Source organism: Benincasa hispida, chromosome 4 (genome assembly GCF_009727055.1).
Source record: "Benincasa hispida cultivar B227 chromosome 4, ASM972705v1, whole genome shotgun sequence".
Taxonomy (NCBI): Eukaryota; Viridiplantae; Streptophyta; class Magnoliopsida; order Cucurbitales; family Cucurbitaceae; genus Benincasa; species Benincasa hispida.
In genome coordinates this window covers 61,946,744-61,965,844 of record NC_052352.1, presented here as the reverse complement: position 1 = coordinate 61,965,844, position 19,101 = coordinate 61,946,744, and the positions used below count along the sequence as shown (strand labels likewise).

Genomic DNA, 19,101 nt, shown 5'->3' with positions numbered 1-19,101 from the left:
AATTGAACATTAATAGGAGTTTGTGTAGCTTAATTACACAGTTATTGTTTATGGGATTTTAAAGGTAAGTTTACTTAGAATTGCATTTCAGTCATTAAATAGCTTGATTATTATGCTTGGTGAAAGATATTGAAAAGAGTAAAGAAAAATAAATTAAAACTTGGGATAAAAGATAATGGAATGATATGTAATTGATTGATTTTACAACTATTGGTTCTCATGCTCATATTGGATTTTAGGGTTTGGGATGAGATTCAATTCTCATTATGTTCCTTATGATTTATTTTATTTACTTTTTTTTCCTTATAATATTACTTATTGACAATGATGTAAAAAGAAAATATAATGTGGATATATATGCAAGAAAAGAAGTAAAACACAAAACTAAAAATGTTTTGATTATGTTATAATTTGACATGAGATATGCCACCTTCAAGATAAATTGATGTTTGAGGCTAATAGCCCAAAAAACATCAACTCAAGAACTTCTGTTCCATATAGTATAATATTTCACTCCACAAACACACATACAATGAGAGAAGATTGAACAAAAAGACCAAAAAAAAAAAAAAAAGAAGAAAAAAACACCTTATGGGGGATTAACTAATTTCATTCACACAACTAATTATTAAGAGTACCTCTACTTGCAGATCCATGGCCAACAATGGACAACAAAGCATTCTTCACACTCACTAACTGGTAACAACCTCCAAACAATGAAGCTCTACTTGAAGAACAACCCCCAAAGCACAAAGTTGATGTTGGAGAATTGGGAGTACTCCCGGTCACCACCTCGTCTCTGTCGTTGTCGTCAAAGCTATACTCGAACGGTAAGCTTGAAGATTCCGAGAAACGACGACGACGTTTGAAGAATTTAGGTCTAACAAAAGCTGAGGGAGATGAGGAGGACGATGAACGAGAGGACGACCATGACGCAGAGGAGGAGGAAGAGGAGGAGCCAGATGATGAGGAGAAAGACGAGGAGGTTCTAGATTTCCTCGGTGTGAGCCGAGGAAAAATGGAGCTCAAAAGGGTTGGTTTGGAAGAGGCTTTGGATGTAGAATGTGAAGAGGAATAGTAAGAAGGAGGAGGAGTAAGAGGAGGGATGGAAGTGTCTGAAAAAGGATGCTTTGGAGTTCCTGGTCGGGACTCCCACCGGAACGGAATTGCACCGGTGGCGCCGCCGTAATATACTCTAAAAGAGGAGTTGGTGGTGGAATTAAGGTCTTTGGATAGAGCCCTATTGAAGAATCTATCTTCATGTTTGGTGCTTTGGAAAGATTTTTGAGAGATTTGGTCATAGTTTTGAGTTTGCATCTTGAAGCCAAAATTGATATGAAAAAATGGGATCTCTTTCTTTGATCCACAGATCTAAAAGTTGGATTTAAAGATCCAAAGCAGCTGAATTTGATTGATATATAATAATAAAAAATGGAGGGGAAAAGAAAATATGGATGCTGTATGAAGTAGCTAGGAGAAGCTATTTGAGTTCTAAATGCTTAGTCTATGCAGTTGTTGAACAGTGTATAATAAATTAAAAGGGTTGTAACATTGAAGTTGACAGATATAAATATTGATATCAGGAATTTGTCTTTTAGAGGAATCAGCTGATAGTGGATTAATTTACAATTAAAATATTAGAGTTAACCAACCCTGTTTTAGTTAGTAAATTAATTAAAGGGGTAAAAATTAGTTAGAGTTTCTTGGTTGAATATGTGGGTAGGAATTTAATAAGGGGAGAGAAGATGGCCCCATTGGCAAATGCAGAAAGTAAAGAAGGGCATCATGGAAAGACAGTTGAGAGACACAGGTTTTTTTTTTTTTTTTTTTCAATTTTAGTTTTAATGCAGAGACTATTATATATTTTTAAAGTTTAAAAATTTATTAAACATACATTTTGAAGTCTTTATCGAGATATTGTTTTTGTTAGAAATGTTGTTAATATAATCTATTTTTGTCATATTGAGAGAAAAACAAATCCGTTCATATTTTAACACCTTTGATCTGGAAGGAGTTTTTCTCCTTTTGTTTAAGGGTGTTGGGGAGTGTTTGAATGTCCGCTCTCTACTCTTTACCTAAAAAAAAATATCTATATTATCTGGGTTTAGTTTTTATCTGGTTCTTAAATTTTAAAATATTATAAATTTAGTTTAAGTTCTGTATTTGGTTTCAATTTAGTTCCGAGATTTCAAAATGTTACAATTTTACCTTTGACATTTGAGTATTTTTTTAAAATTTAATCCATATATTTTAAGAATTAGATTTTTCATTAAATACTCATTTATTGCCAATAGTGTTAATGTATTTTAATAAATTTAAAATCATTAAACAAATTATAATTATTAATTTCACTATTTTGCATCATTTTTATAATTAAATTTAAAATTTTACTTCACAATTATTTTAAATTAATTAATAGTCATTGATGTCAATGATTAAAAGTGAATGATTAATAAAAAAAAATAGAGGATAAAAATGTAAAATTTTGAATTCTAATGATCAAATTGAAACAAAACTCAAAATTGAATGACGAAACTGTTACATTTTAAGATTTAGAGACTAAATTAAGACAATAATCAAAACTTAAAGACTAAATGTGTAGTATTTTAAAACTTATGAATCAAATAGAAGCTAGAACTAAAGTTTAAGGACAAATTTTTTTTTTTAAAAAAAAAGAATTATTAAACATAAATTGACATTCAATGCCTTATTAAATACTTTTAAAGTCTATAGACTACATAGGAAAAAAAATTTAAAAATTCGTTGAGTAAATTTCGAATTTATAAATTTAGTCCCACTAGTGGTTTTATTATTATTATTTGTTGTGGGTTTATGAGCGTGAAGATGGTGAAATAAATAAGAGATGGTCGTGGTCCATATGATCCCTCCATGAAAGCTTGCTACTTTAATGTGATTTATTTATTTATTTATATTTTTAATAAAAGAAAGATGGTTGGAGAGAGATGTTGAAAGAGATGTGATTAAAGCCCTCATAATATAATACCTATGTGGCCATTGCTAGTTTGTTAGACATGTTTATGGATTTCAATTGTATTCGTGTCCAATGATTTTTTTTCCATACTTAGGATTTTCTTTAATATTTTTATGTAGATATATATATGCTTAACTCGAATATCATCTTAAGTCATTAACAACTTAGTCGATAACATTTTCGTTTCTCGTTTCCTGTCTCCGTTTCTCATCTTTTAAGAAATTGATTTATCTGATAAGTGTTTTCGTTTCTTGTTTTTAGAATTTAAGAAATGTCTCTAAAAGTGAGATCAAATTTGAGAAAACTATAAAACATGGTTTCTCGCCTTATTTCATTTCTATTTTACTTATATTATTAGATGTGTCCCAACTTTCTCTAGCTTTAACGACTTGGTTTCAATTCCTAGGCTAGCCATTCCTTTTTTATTTTTCTTCTTTAGTTTTATATTTCTTTCTTTCTTCTACATTTGTTTTCTTTTCTATATTATCTTTTATATTTCTTTCTTTCTTTTATTTTTATTTATTTGATTTTATATTTTATATTAATTTAATTTTCATTTTGATTTATATATTATTTTAATTTTCAAAATTTTAATATGTATATTAAAATATTTTTAAATTTTGGAATAGGGATGTTTATATATTATTTAATTTTTTAAAAAAATTTTAGTACCTTCAGAACAAGTTAGATTTTACCATTTATAAATTTTGTTTACTAAGACATTCATTTAGTTCATTTTTATATTTTACAACAATGACATTAACATAATAATATAATTTAGTTGGTTTGAGTCAACATCATTTCAGATAAATGACTTAAGTAAGAAATAATATTGCAAATCAAATTTAGCAACATATGAATGATATAAACAATTCTATTAACATTATTAATTTTGCATCGAAACTTAGGTATATTTGATAATATAAATTCTGTTTTATAATTGTTATATATATATATATATATTACATAATTAAATTATATTTAAACTAAAAAATAGGAGAAAAGGTAAGAAAAATACAATAAACGAGAAAGAGAAATGATTATTGAACAAGTTTTTGTTTATGTTTAGGGTTTTTTTTTTTTTTTTCAAGAAACAAGAAACGAGAAACGAGAATAGTTGTCAAACATATTCCTATTTCTAGTTCTTAAAAAGTAGGAAACTGGAAACAAAAAACAAGAAACAAGAAAAGGAATATAGGAAACAGAAACATTATCAAACAGGCCCTAATTGACCCAAAAATTTAGGAGCCACTTGCAAATAGGGCAAAACAAAGTACATTAATTATGCTGGTAACTCACATGTTTGTTGTTTGCAAAAATAAAAAAAATGAAGCCTAGCACACATATAAAAAATGCAAAAGGTCGCAAATGTCCCTCACTACTGATATACATTTAATACACTTGACTGACTATCGATATACCTTACTGATATACTATTGATAAAACTTGGTAAGGGTGCACTTGTTTATATTAGTGATGTACTTGATTGAGTTGTTATATTTTATAATGATACACACTTAGATTAAAAAGAGAACCTAAACTTCCTTTTCGTACGCAACACCCCCCTTCCTAACATCTCTCTTTTACCAACCAGTACTATATAATACCATTTGTCGACGGCCATCGCTCTATCTTCCCTACTGCTTACCTTCACCAACCGCCACACATCCAGTGGCCTGTTGCAGGTCGTCTCTCTCTCTCTCTCTCTATCAATTGATTATTTTAATACAAATATGGAATAAAAAATAATTAGAAATTCACATTCGAAGTTTTTGTCATATTTGTAAAATATAAAATATGGGTTATTGGATTTAGTGTCTTAAATCTTGTGGATCTTGCAATTTGTGATTTATAGATACAAATTATTTATTTAATAAAATAAGCAATATTTTATTTGACATTTAGAACGCATTAACTCAATCCAATAAACTAAGATCCAAGGTTATTTTATGAGCTTGAACAGTATATAGTAGACATATAAGTGGATCATGTTGAAGTAATAACCAAAAAGGCCTTCAATATATGGAGACAATTCGGTGCTTTATCCTTGTGATACTACGAATACAACCCATTTTGTAAGTGTTACAAACAATTTGATCCAAATCGTTCATGTGGAAACATGTGAGTAAGCATATCCTGTATAAAGTGTTTGTATAAGACCAGAACGAGAAATGATTAATCTTTCTTTACAACACCGTAGGTTTTGACTCGATAAGATGACCATAGATAACTCGATCTCAATCCTGAGTGAGTTATGAATTTCCATCTATGAGGGCAATCCTTTGATTTGTATGCGTGAGAGTGACCCAAGTTACTGACTCAATAAACCTATCATTTAGGAGATTGTCCGAGTAGGAAGCTAGGAACATAACTCCACAAAATGAAATTCACTCCTTCCCGCTTCTAGGGAAAGTAGATGTATTGCTCTCTTAAGTGTTGACTCCGGGTTTTGAAGGGCCCTTCCCTCTCATTGGCCTCCAGTCTTTTCCCTTCCCAGATGCTTTTACAAGCCCTACTAGGGAGGATTAGTATAAAAAAAAAGGGTTGGTGAGGGATTTTTTATGTTAGGACCATAAACATATTGTTCATTAGAGAATTAGTGAGATTTAAGGAGAAAAATGTAATTACAAGGGTAAAATGGTAATTTTGACCCAACTGTAAATACGAGTAATTCGTGAAGGATCGACTTATTGATGACCGGTTATATTCATAGACATAGAAATAGATCTATAGAAGAGTATAGTTGTAGGTCTTTAGTGGAGTGACCCAGAGTTAATGAAGGATGATTATATTAATTAAAGAGTTTGATTAATTTAATTTCCAATTGATTAATTTAATTTCCAATCATTGGAGCCTCTAATCTATAAATCCATTAGGTTCTCCTCTTAGCTCATTAAGGGTAAAACAAAGATCAATTAATTTTGGAATAATTTGAATTGTTCAAATTATTTTTGGGAATTTTATACTAATAAGGATTAATATAAAGTATAATGTATAATGAACATTGCAGTATATAGTTAATTATAAATATGATTTATAATTAAAACTATATAATATGAAAGAATAATATTTGGATAGCATCCAAATGTTTAACTAATTTGAATTGGACTTATATTAAAACCATATAGTAAAATTTAATATGAACTGGATTCATATTGAAACTATAGGTTAAGAAAGAGATGCATTTTTATATGAATTAAATAAATATGTGATATTTATATGGGTTAATTAATAGTTAATTAATTAATTAATTAATATTTATTATATATTAAATATGATTAATATAATTATTAATTAAATAAATTAATTAATTTAAAATAAAATAATTCCCTTACAGGAGACAAAATTTTCCGTGGGTCCCTGAACTGATCGGAACGAGAAATCCCCGGTTTGACTAGAGACGAGGGTCAAACCAGGGATTTATGGGCGGGGACGGGATCCTCGCCCCGTCCCCGACCCTGAACCCAATCCCCTTCCCTACCTCGATTTTTTTAATTGTTAATATATAATAATAATAATAATAATAATAATAATAATAATAATATATTATTAAAACGATATGTTTATGTTTTTTTTTTCTTTTTTAATTTTAAACATCTAATCTAATAAATTTAATTTTTATTAATTTATAATTAAAAAAACATGTAATGTTTAATTTAATCAACTATATATAAAAATAATACTAATTCCCCGTATAAAAGTTACAATTTCATTATCAATATTAAATTTAATTAATTTTAAATAATAAAAATAGTAAAATAATAAAATAAAAAGCGGGGATTTTTCTCCGAAGGACCCGAATTCCCAAATGGGGATTCTCTGACTCGACCTCGACTCCCCAAAACGGGGAATGAGGCGGGGTCGGGGATTAAAAATCTCCACGGGGATGGGGAGTGCATCCCTGTCTCGCCCCGATCCCTTTGCCATCCCTACTTACATTTATGTAGGGGAATGGAGAGTGCAGGTGAGGGGTTATTTTCCCTCATGTGGTTTTTGTGTTAAAAAAAACACAGAAACTTAGAAGAAGTTATTGATCTCCAAAACTATCACTCACTATCTCATCTCTCTATATTCTCTCTCAATTTCAAATAAAAAACTTTCATGTAAATTTTGGATCCCACCATCCATTGATCCTCTTGGAGACATAGCAGGGAAGTCTTATTGGTGGTGTCTTGTTGTTCGAGTTTTTGGGATTTCGTACATAGGAAATTCGTAGAAATTTCTTGAAGGTTTTGGTGGTTCAAAGGTTTTTTTTTTTTTTTTTTTTTCAAGTTCCCCTAATTGAATGTTTAACCTTAATTTTCTTGTAAATCGATTATGTTTTTCTCATCCCAATTCAAAGACAAAAGCGATTTCACGCTTCCGCATTGGGTTCAATCCCTTCAGGTGACACATCTACAAAGTAACATATTCAAACTGCCATCTATTGTAACTTTTCAAAATTTAAATTAATGGACGAAGGTAAATTTAACATTTATATAAATACTCTAACAATTTCAGTCAGTACATTTAATATTATATTAGAGTCAAAATTAATAAAATTTCAAAATCTAAATATTCAATTTTCGCACCTCACATACAATAAAAAAAAAAAAAAATTAATTTAGGAAAGATTTTGAATATTTGCTCTCCACATGCACACTAGAGATTAAGTTGGAGAAGATCTATGTAGTATGTAAATAAAATACTAACATTTTCATTATCATATGATTTTTTGGGTGAACACAAAATATAGTCAAAATTATAGGTTAAGTGACAATATGCATAGATGTCGTATTCAACTTAAAATTAAATCTTAACTAAATTATTAAAAAAAAAACTTTTTTTTTTTTTATAGCAACGTTTTTCTTTTTTTTTTTTCTTTCTTAAAAAGAGATTAAACACATAACTAATTTTTTAAATATCTTAGGAAAAAAGCTCAAAATGGTATGGAGGATGAGACACGTATCGTATCCTTCCATGTCACTATATAAGGTTTTTGTCTGCTGAATATGACAAGGGAACAAATATTATGTACATATACCAAATAACTATAGTTCACATGTTGTTCATATGTATCTTTTTAAAAATCTTTCATAATCTGTCTGTTGTATTTCTTTTTCACTCATTAAAAAGGTGAAGCTACTTGTTTTTTTTAAAAAAATGAAGCTACTCCACATAAAAGCTATATGAATTTTATATAAAATCTACATTTAATTTTTATATAAGTAAAAATGAAGAAATCTTAATTTATGTAATCGATGATTTCTATTATGCGAAAGTTTGTATTAAAAAGGATGTAACACCCTAGGCCTAAGATTCGGAATCTGGATGGCCTCGACCTGGCTATGTCGTCCTTACGTGCTTTGAATGATTTCCCTGAGACCTGGCTATATCGTCCTTACGTACCTTGAATACTTCTCGAAGAGGAAGTTATCCCCATAAACCAACACAAGTCCTAGGCGTGTTCATGGGTTGGGTTGAAAGACTTTTTAGGCCCAACCCAATTGTTTGGGTTATAAATTTCTTCAACCCAAATAACCCTTATTAAAAAATGAACTCAACCCAACCCAACCATGAAATATTTGGGTTGGGTTGATTCGGTTAATCGGGTCATTTGTTTAAAATTTTGTTCTAAAAAGAAGCACAACGTAAATACGTAAAAAACTTATTTAATTATTTTCATATATTGAATTAAGATTAACAACTCAATTTCAATTTAAATAGTGATTTTTTTTTCTAAAATGCGAAGAAACTACTTTTAAGAGTTGTTGAATAATAAATTATTAAAAAATATTGAAATTAAATAAAATTAAAATCAATATATGTATAAATAATTGTGTTATAAGTAATAAAAAAACATATTTTAAAGGTAATAATAAATTCGGGTTGGTTCGGGTTATATTAGATGAACTCTTGAACCAACCTAACCCATAAAATTTTCATTTATTTGAACCTAACCCAACCCAAACCGCGGGGTTGGGTTGGGTTGATCGTTATTTCGGGTCATCAGGTTTTTTTTAACACAACAAGTCCTTTTAGCATGTTTTGTCCTCATTCACGTGAGTCCTAGGAAAATTCCCTTTGGAGTTTTTATGATTGAGCCACCGAAAAGGAAGGCGCATCTTATTGGTATAGGTAGTAACTTTCAATTCTTAAGCCTTTCTTAACCATACTTTCATGTCCTCAAGATCTCTCTCATTCAGATGTGATATCGGTTCATTCATGCACCCCTCCCCCTCCTGAACTCGGGTCGTTACAGAGGAATTAGACTCAAATGAGATAAAAGGTGAAATTCGAGATTGAAATACCCGACCCAAGACTCAAATAGACATTGGGCCAATTGAGCCATGAGCGAAGGTCCATGAGGAGTTACACTTGACCTCGGCCCTGGATGAGGCCAAGGGACGAGGCTGAGACCCTTCATCTCGAGAGTCAGAAATGTGGATATTCATAATCAAGTCCAAAGAAGAGAGGGAAAATCCTAGGTCAATTTTTCTACATATACATCATTATGATTTCAAAAGAAGTAATTCACTCTTATCTCTAACACTCCTACGACCAAAAACAACGGTGTTGTGACAAGTACGACACCGGTGTCCATATTCTTCTTATTTTGCAAGTCACATCTTTCCTAAATTACAAATTTACAATTGTCGTGAAAGTTAGATACATTTTCCTTTATTTAGATTTTGGTATCAATAATACGAATTAATTAGATCTATATACACATGAAACTAATCGTTACGTTCATGATTGAATCAATCATGAGTAGAAGAAGTAGACTGAAAATTAGGTTACATTATGGGAACATAAATCTAAAGTCAGATATGTATCAAAATGCAGCTTTAACTTAATTCCCCAATTTCGAAATATAGATGAATGGAACTCGCGAAAAATGTTTTGGAAATTAATATGCATATGGCTTATTGGTTGGGGTATTGATAGTGTGAACCAAAAATCATGTAAAATGGAGTTGTAAAGAATGGTAAACATTAATTTTGGTGGTCCACATATAGGTAGATAGGATAATTAATATGTTACAATTATTATATCAAAGGAACAATGGAATGCTCTGATTAAAGCTTATTCTGTACTCACCATTTAATTTTTTCGAGTTTTACGAAAAATTCAACAACATCATATAAGGTTGGTGAATGAATGTTTATATAATTTAGGCTCAAATGCTTTTGGAATGACAAATATGTTTTCTCCGTATAAAAAATACTTCTAAAAAGATTCTTATTAACTAAGAGTATTTTATTTAATTACCGTGTAAAGATGGGAGATTGAATCTTCAACTTTCAAAATAGTAATAGATATCTTATCTACTAAATTATGATCGAATTGACATAAAATTATTGCTAAACTTGATTATTTTGAATATAAAGTAAAATTAAAAGTACTCCTAAATAGTCTTTTAAAGTAAAGATAATTAAGTTAAATCACAATTATTTTTGGAGATGATTGTGATTAGCAAGCAATGTGAGGTTATTGGATTGGGCATCATGAGTTCATTTATAAAGACACATGATGGCCTAAATGAAAATGTTAAAGAAGAAATTGGGCTCATATAAATGTGAGCCCAAAGGGTTTGTTTTGTGTTTCTTTGTTTTAAGAGTAGCTGACAATTGTAAAGAGATACATTTAACAGTAATGCAACATTTATCAAAAGTGTGATTATAAAGATCCATCATTTTTTTTTCCTAAAAAAAATTGATTTAAACATTTCAACAAGTCCACAATTAATTATTACATCTCATTTGATAATTATTTCATTTTTAGAAATTAACAAATTAATTAACACTCCTCTCACCTCTAAATTTCTTTACTATATTATCTAATTTCTATCGATATTTTCAAAAACCAATAAAATTTTGAAAAAAAAATTGTTTTAAGAAAACATGTTTTTATTTTATAATTTAGTTAAAAATTCAACAATTTTACTTTAGAAAGATGAATACTATGATAAGAAATTGAGAGAAAACAAACATAACTATTATACATACAATTGAATCTTATATTTAATAGATCATTAAACCTTCGTTGATAACTATTTGATTTTTAAAATTTAAGCATATATTCACCCTTCCACCTATAAATTTCTATATTTTGTTATTTACTTTATAGTGATATTTTAAAAATTCAAGTCAAAGTTTAAAAATAAAAAATAAAAATAAGTTTTCACGAACTTATTTTTATTTGTAGAATTTAGCTGAAAAACCATGAATTTAAATTAGAAAGGTAAAACCATACTTGAAAAATGGGATAAAACAAGCATACATTTTAAAAATAGAAACTAAATAACGAAATTGTTATTATTATTATTATTTTTATGAGAATAACAAAATTGGGATCTAAACTTCTAATTTTGTGACACGAAATTATTATATTTTTATAATAATGAAAAACTAAACTTGTAAGTTATAATATAAATGTTATAATAATGAAATTGGAGGAAAAGTAGTAAATAAATAAAAAAAAGATTCCGAGTAACAAAATTGAGAAATAAATAGTCTTTATCGGGAAATTAATTAGTAAAAGAAGACATGTGTTGTCAATGTCATTTCTGATTTTTACAAATTAACAGTTTTAAAAAAAGATGTTGAAGCTATGAATTGTGCACTAACAAAAATGTAATTGGTAAAGACGACGTCGTAACATAGGGATCGGAGATTTTTTTTTAAAAAAAAAGAAAAAGAAAAAGAAAAAGAGAAAAAAGAAGTGAATGAATGAATCCTAAAAAAAAGGAAATTAATTGGTTTGGTTGTGAAAAAGTTAAAGTGATGCACTCGCCGCAATCATGCTTTTATTCCCCCGTTCTTTTTTTTCTTTCCTTTACTTTCTTTTTCTTTTATATAATCATTTTAAATCATCAAAAGGAAATATATATAAATATTAAAATATCCAATTTAATATTTTCTTTTCTTCTTCCTCTCCCTCACCACATCTTTTTTCCCCAAATTTGCAAATTCTCTAATCATCACCAACTTTTAATTAAATTAAATAGGGATTTATTTTCAAATTTAAATAATTTAAACTCTATTTAGTAACATTGTTTTTAGTTTTCTATATTTAAAAATTATGTCAACTTTTTTTTTTTTTTTTTAATTTCGTATTATGAGTTCATATTTATCGAAGATATACTTAAATTCTGAGTTAAATTCTAAAAATAAAAATATGTTTTTAAAAATTATTTTTTTTAATTTTTAAATTTGATTTGATTTTTTAAAATATTAATGGAAGCTAGATAACAAAGCAAATAAAATTTTGTAAGTGAAAGTAGTAGTATTTATAAGGTTAATTTTCAAAAATAAAAAAAACTAAAAGTCAAATGGTTATTTAACTAGACCTTAGATTATAGTTTTTTACTTTTAAAAATCAAATTTATGAGTACGACTTCCATCTTATAAGTTTATTTATCGCGTTACTTTTTTTTTTTTGTTAATATTTTCAAAAATCAAACCAAGTTTTAAAAATTAGGATATTATTTGACAACTATTTGGTTTTTTGTTTTTAGTTTTTGAAAATTAAGATTATAAAACTACTTTCATCCCAATGTTTTCAAAAAATAAAATAAAATAAAATAAAAAATATATTTTGTTTTTAAAATTCGATTATAAATTCAAATGTTTCGTTAAAATACATGAAAACTATAATGAAGAGATGAATAAGAAACAAGATAAAAAATGAAATTATTACCAAATTAGGCTTAAAAAGAGAGTTTCAAAATTTTGTTTTTGTTTTTAAAATTTGATGAAGAATTCAAATGTCAAAAACCATGATATGTAAAGTGAGAGAAAACAAACATATATTTCAAGAACCATAAATTAAATGAATACTCGAAATTCAAAATATTTTGACCTGGTTTTTGATGTTTGAAAAATAAGCTTATAGACAAGACACTACTTCCATCTTCAAATTTCTTCATTTGTTATCTATTTTTTACCAATGATTTAATAAACTAAACCAAAATTTGAAAAAAAAAAAAGTAGTTTTTAAAAACTTATTTTTGTTTTTTGAATTTGGTTAAAAATTGAATCATTGTACTTAAGAATTATGCCAGTCATGAAAAGAAATAGGGAGCAAATATACTTATTTATTATTATTATTATAAAAAAACAAGGATGAAATGGTTATTAGACCCAGCTTTATTTTTTAATTCAATTTTTTATGGGACCTCACACAAACAAAACAGTAAAACACAACCAGGATCATACCTTATAGTTTATTCAAAGGTGTTTCACTTTGCACATTTGTTTTAGATTATTTTATATATGGATTTTGAATAATCAATTCATTAATTAATGAATTTCAAAAAGCAAATTAATGTCAGGTGTCACTTTTTCCCCCTTTTTCTTGGTCTTTGCATTTACAACATTTCAATCACCTTCATAATTGTTTCCTTATAAAATAAGTAAGCTAATGTTAATTATTGAGAAAATAACACCCCTTATTTTTTTTTGTTTTTCTATCCATTTAAATGGTATCAATTTATATTCTCAATTACCATCTCATGTGAAATTTATAATTATATAAATTTAATCTTAAATTTTTATAAAAGAATACATTTAAATTATTATTCATAATTTTTTTTTTGGAATTGTCCAATTTTTTTTTTTTTATAAAATCAATATTTCAAGAATTCTATACATCTTTATGAATCAATGCATAGATGATTATCAAAAGTGATCTAATAAATGATTTACATTATTTGACTTATGAAAGTTTAGGAGTATAATTGACTCAATTTATAAATTTTACACGTTATTGGTCGAACAAAATCTGGAGGAGGATGTAATTTTATACATTTACGAAAATTTAAGATTTAAATTAATACCATTATTAGTTTAAATACATAAATTTATATTTATCAATTATCATTTTAGATTATATATTATTTTTCCCCTTCAAAATAATCACACATTTAAAAGTTTAATACAATCAAATCATGGTTAAATTATGCCAAAGTTTTAAAATTTGAGTAGATTTTCATCGCTCTTAAAACTTGGAAAAAGTTACATTTTTACGATATAAGATGAAGGCTATTCTAAAAAAGGTGTATGTGATATCATACACAATTATATTGAAGATTACATTCATCGGTATTATTCATTTCATTTTAATAGATATTGTGAAAACAATTTTTATAGCGAATTTTTCACATTTGTTGTCACAAATAATTTTTTCTAGAGATTGTCATATTTAGTGTTATTTTACATGATTTACTATAATTTTTGTGAAAATAATTATTAGTTATTAGTTTTGTAAATGCATTATTGAAGACTATCCCAAATTCCCAAATTCCCAATTATCATAGAATGGAAAGTATCCAAATATTGCCAAATGAGCAAATTATTAATTATTATGTGACCTATAAAGTTTTGTACGTAGGAGAGGCTGTCACTCTCTTCGAAACTTCTTTGTTGGATGAAATCTTTTACTTTATGCTTTTCCAAATTTTAAAAATACAAAAGTATCAAAAAGAAGAAGCATAGACCAGAAAAGAAAAAATAAATAAAAATAAAGGACTAAAGCACTCATTGAGAGAAAAAAAAAAAAATACACACACAAGAAAAGAAATTGCACACAATTTACTTTCACATTAACTATTCATCTTCTTTTTAATCATATATTCAAATTAAAAACCTATAGGCCATTTGATTTTATACAAGATTTGCATATTTCAAGAAGTGAAAAAAAAAATTCACAAATATAGTTTTTTATTTTCAAATATCATTTTTAGTTGGTGTATTTTGGGATTGGTTTAATTTCAATCTATATATTTTTAATAAATCTTAGACTGAGTTGTTAAAAGCTTTTTTTTTAATCAAAATTACCTAAAATTAATGTTAATTTTTATGCAAGGAAATACTTTATGTCAATGTATTTTCAAAATTTATAGTAAAAATGTGAACCTATAACAAAAAGTTTGTAAAAAAAAATTAACAATAGATTAATGGTATGAATTAAATTGAATAAACTCCAAAATATATAGACCAAAATAGCTAGTATTTTATTATTATTATTTTTTTGCAATTAAGTATTTTAGTGAATTATTTAGAAAAATGATGGGAAGTTATAATTTTATTTGATCAAAATAAATATAATTCAATTGATATATACTATGATGACCAAGAGATTAGAGTTTCAAATTCTACTATTAAAAAAAGGAAAATTTTCATAAATATCAAACTATTTACAGAAATAACAAAAAAAAAAAAAAAAAACTGATAGATAACGTCTATTAGTGATAGACTTTTATCAATAGATATCGATAGACTTTTATCAACCTCTATCAAAGAAGATAAAAATTTTGCTAATTTACTATTTTGTGTAACTTATTTTTCTAGAATGATAAAAATGAGAAATTGTCATTTAAAAAATAAAGAACGACATGTCGGCAAGATTCAATCTGAAGATGATGGCCCAATGTAACCGCCAACTACTAATTGGCGCTTTTAACCGCAATCCACGCTCAAAAATCAAAATTCCGGTCAACTCTATTTCCACAACGTCACTACGTAAACCCACCAATCAGATTTAATTCAAGTCCAACATTCAACGGTCAAACACCAAATACTTTGACTGTAATTCCTTTCGCCAATTATAGATCTCCACGTGTTCTTTCATGCGTCGAATTAGAAGCAGAGGAACATCCCCGTAAAGCTGAGTCTGCAAGAGGAGAATAATTGAGTGAACTCGAAATTAAAACTCAGTGAAGCTTTTTTTCCGAACCGAGTTGCAGAATCGGTCCCCTCAAAAACACCATCATCACTACCTCCGTTAATCCTCGAAGATGCATTATAGTTTCGAGGATCGGTTTCACATCATGGACTCGTCTCCAAAAAGTCCAACCCACATTCTCTTTAAATTCCCATAAACCACAATCACAATCTGAACCGAACCCGTTTCTCTTCTTCAATGGAGGAAGCACCGGACCCAGCTTCCGAGGCAGTACCACGAACCCCATGTATAGCCGAAACCAGACCCCAAATGGGTTCCGATTCCGACCCATTTGGGCTCGGACCCGCCGGAGGTGGCGCTTCCACTCCCCCGCCTGGGATTCGACGGTTCAATTTCAGGGCTGTAATCGACACCAATCCACCTTTCGGCTCGGTCAAAGAGGCCGTCACCCGGTTCGGCGGCAGCGGTCCATGGATACCCTTTGGCAAGGTAAACAACGCATTGCCTTCCTTTTCTTCCGTTTGAATAATGCCTTGAATATATGCAGTTTTGAACCACAAGTATGGTAGTCTCGCTGTGGACGTAGCTAATACATGGTTAACGAACCACGTAAATGTGTGCTGATTCTCTACTTTTACGTTTTTTTTTTCTGTGTTTTTTATTTGTTGATTTCATATCATCTACCTTCTTCTTTTTCTTTCTGGGTTGGAGCTTCAGAACTGAAACAGTATTTTAGAATTTATAGTTTTTTGGTTGAAATTTGACAGTAGTGGAAACAGGGGACTCTGGATTAAGATAGATAAGGTTTATTATAATAATATTTTTATTTTGACAATATGAGTTTGAGGCCACTGTCAATTCTATGGATAAATGTGATGCTGAACTGGTTTTCCTTTTGGATGAAAATGAAATTTAGGATTATGGTTGAAGAATTGAACATATATATTCTAAAAGGAAAAAAAAAACATTGTTTAAATAATGATCTCAGCAAAGTTCTCATTCCTGGTTTTGTTTCAGTTTTTTGAAGTGAAATGAACAGAGCTGCAAAATCAATTTACCACACTGCATTTTCTATGTGTTATGGCTTGCTTTCGTTTATTTCTATGGTGATTTCTGATTCACTATCATGATAAAGCAGCAGGAGATTGAGGAGTTTGATATTAAGAGGATGGAGGAACAAACAGCTGAGTTGGAGAAAGATCTGATTGTTAAAGAATTGGAAACACTTGATGTATTGGAAGAATTAGGTGCAACAAAAAGAATGGTGGAAGAGTTAAAAAGGCAGCTAAGGACTGAAGCATTGAAATGCTTTCCAGCCCCAAATTTTCATTCAGGGGAACAGACTCCAAGTCCTACTACTGTTAAAGAAATCGAGGAAAGTTTTGGTGATTTCATTAACAATCATGAACATGTGTTAGGAGATTCTTGTCCATCACCTGATATGATCTTAATGGAGTTGAAGCAAGCAAAAATGAACCTTGGAAAGACTATAAATGATTTGGGTGTCATTCAAACTTCTGTTGAATCTCTTAATAGGAAAATGAAGAGAGAAAAGAGTTTGCTGGCCAAGAGACGAGAAGGGGTTACACCGAAATCGAAGTTTTCTGGTCCAATTTCATTCGATGAGGAGGTCAAACCAATTCAGGCCAAGTCCCAAGTGACTGATGATGTTGAATTTAAAGATGTAACTGAGAATTCATTCAATACAATGAGGGAACCTCCTCAGTTGAATCCAATGGGTGGGCAAATCAAGAACACAAATGGAGTGAAATCTAATTATTTGGCAGCAAATGAGCAAAAGAAGGCTAGTTTGAGGACTGCAGAGTTAAGGTTGGTTGCAGCTAGAAAAATGGAAGAGGCTGCAAGAGCAGCAGAGGCAGTGGCTTTAGCTGAAGTCGAAGCTCTAAGTTGCATTGATAATTCAGCTGGATTTTCCTTGCAAGAGCCAGAAACAATGGCATTTAACTTCAAAGAGCAATCTCTCTTGAACTCCAACACGAAACCTGAGGAATATCAGTTTGATGAGACAAATTCTTCCAAATTGACCATTGCAAAGAAGTTGAAGGAAGCAAAAGAGGAGCTTAATCTTGGTAAGAAAGCTTTAGAGGAGGCTCTAAATAGAGTTGAACTTGCAAATAGAAAGCAACTAGTAGCTGAAGAGACTCTAAGAAAATGGACACCAGAACATAAGGGACCTGCCATTTACTACCCCAGTAGCCTCAACAATTTCCACCATTCCACTCTCACGAATTTTCGTCCATCCATTCATCAAGGTTCTCCATTACACAGCATGAGTAGGCCAGATGTTGTAATGAAGAAAGATTCAAAGCCTGTTCTAAGATCTACCATTTCGATGCGAGATGTGCTAAGCAGGAAGCAAGGTTTAACAGGAGAAAACATAGGAAGAAGGGACGGTCAGTGTGAAAAGCAGAAAGTTGCTTTGAGTCAAATGCTCCATCTCCATGCACTAAGGGAGAATCTAACACTTCCTTCAAAAATAGAGAATGATAGAAATGACCAAAAGAATCTCTCAACAGAAAGAAAAAGGTTTGGCTTCATCCACATAGCTCTTCCCATGAAGAAGCAAAGTAAGAAAAAGCCACAATCATAAACACAGTACAGTACCATCCAATTGGTGAAGGAAGGAAATGTGAGGTTCTAACATATTTATTTATTCATTAGTTGCTATCTGTTTTGAGTGATGTGTTATAATACCACAGTTGTGATATTCAATAATTTCCAGCTATCTTTTTCACTGGTTGTTATATGTTTTGGTTTGAGATTTCTTAGGGGGACTGGATGATGCTTAAATTTCATTGTTGATGAGTATAATGTGTGCTAGGCAATTGATGTTGGAAGTGTATTTTTCCTTTAAACTTAGCTTTTGGTATGCTGTATGCTCTGTTATTGCCCTGCCACTTTCTTGAGGCATCCTTGGAAGAAGCTGCCAGCCTGCTACCACTTGGTTTACAAAGAACATTGAACAGTGAAGTACTTGCTTTGTTTGCTGCTTGTTCTAATCTGGGTTAAAATTCAATGGAGGAAAAAGAACAGGTCTGTCAACAAGCATTTTTATACAAATTTGGTAACATTATGATGATTTGAAAACAGAGAAGATCAATACTGAGACCATATTGAGCTGGACAGACTGAATAATCATACATTAATTTAAAGCAAAAAGAACATGGAAGTTAGGCCAAGTTTACTAATCCATAATGAAATTTGTTGTAATTAGGATTTCATTGTTCGATCAATCATAATGGGTCAGAATCGCAAATGTAATTGGATTGCTTTTGGTCATGTCTACTTAAAATTATGAATTTGTCATATTTATTGTTACCACTACGATTTGATCCTAAATGATAATGATAACAATAAATGTGATAGATTCATATTGTAACTTCACGGTAACAAAAACGTAAACGGATTGATCACTCTCTACT

At 29.4% G+C, this 19,101-nt stretch overlaps 2 protein-coding genes across 4 annotated transcripts; one reads left to right on the top strand and one right to left on the bottom strand.

Moving 5' to 3' along the window:
* Positions 1–621: 621 nt before the first annotated feature.
* Positions 622–1,317, bottom strand: LOC120076279 (putative protein TPRXL). The gene has a single exon (XM_039030046.1). The coding sequence runs from the start codon at positions 1,315–1,317 to the stop codon at positions 622–624; it is 696 nt and encodes a 231-aa protein (XP_038885974.1).
* A 14,372-nt stretch (positions 1,318–15,689) lies between these two features.
* LOC120076898 (WEB family protein At2g40480) lies at positions 15,690–18,635 on the top strand. 3 transcript variants are annotated; one of them, XM_039030851.1, is made up of 2 exons: positions 15,690–16,147; positions 16,800–18,635. In XM_039030851.1, exons 1-2 carry the CDS (start codon positions 15,896–15,898, stop codon positions 18,267–18,269), a joined length of 1,722 nt encoding a protein of 573 aa, XP_038886779.1. In that variant the 5' UTR covers positions 15,690–15,895; the 3' UTR covers positions 18,270–18,635. The 3 variants fall into 3 exon arrangements, with proteins under 3 accessions (XP_038886779.1, XP_038886777.1, XP_038886778.1); XM_039030849.1 differs by having other exon boundaries at positions 16,794–18,635; XM_039030850.1 differs by having other exon boundaries at positions 15,691–16,147; positions 16,797–18,635.
* Positions 18,636–19,101: the final 466 nt, after the last annotated feature.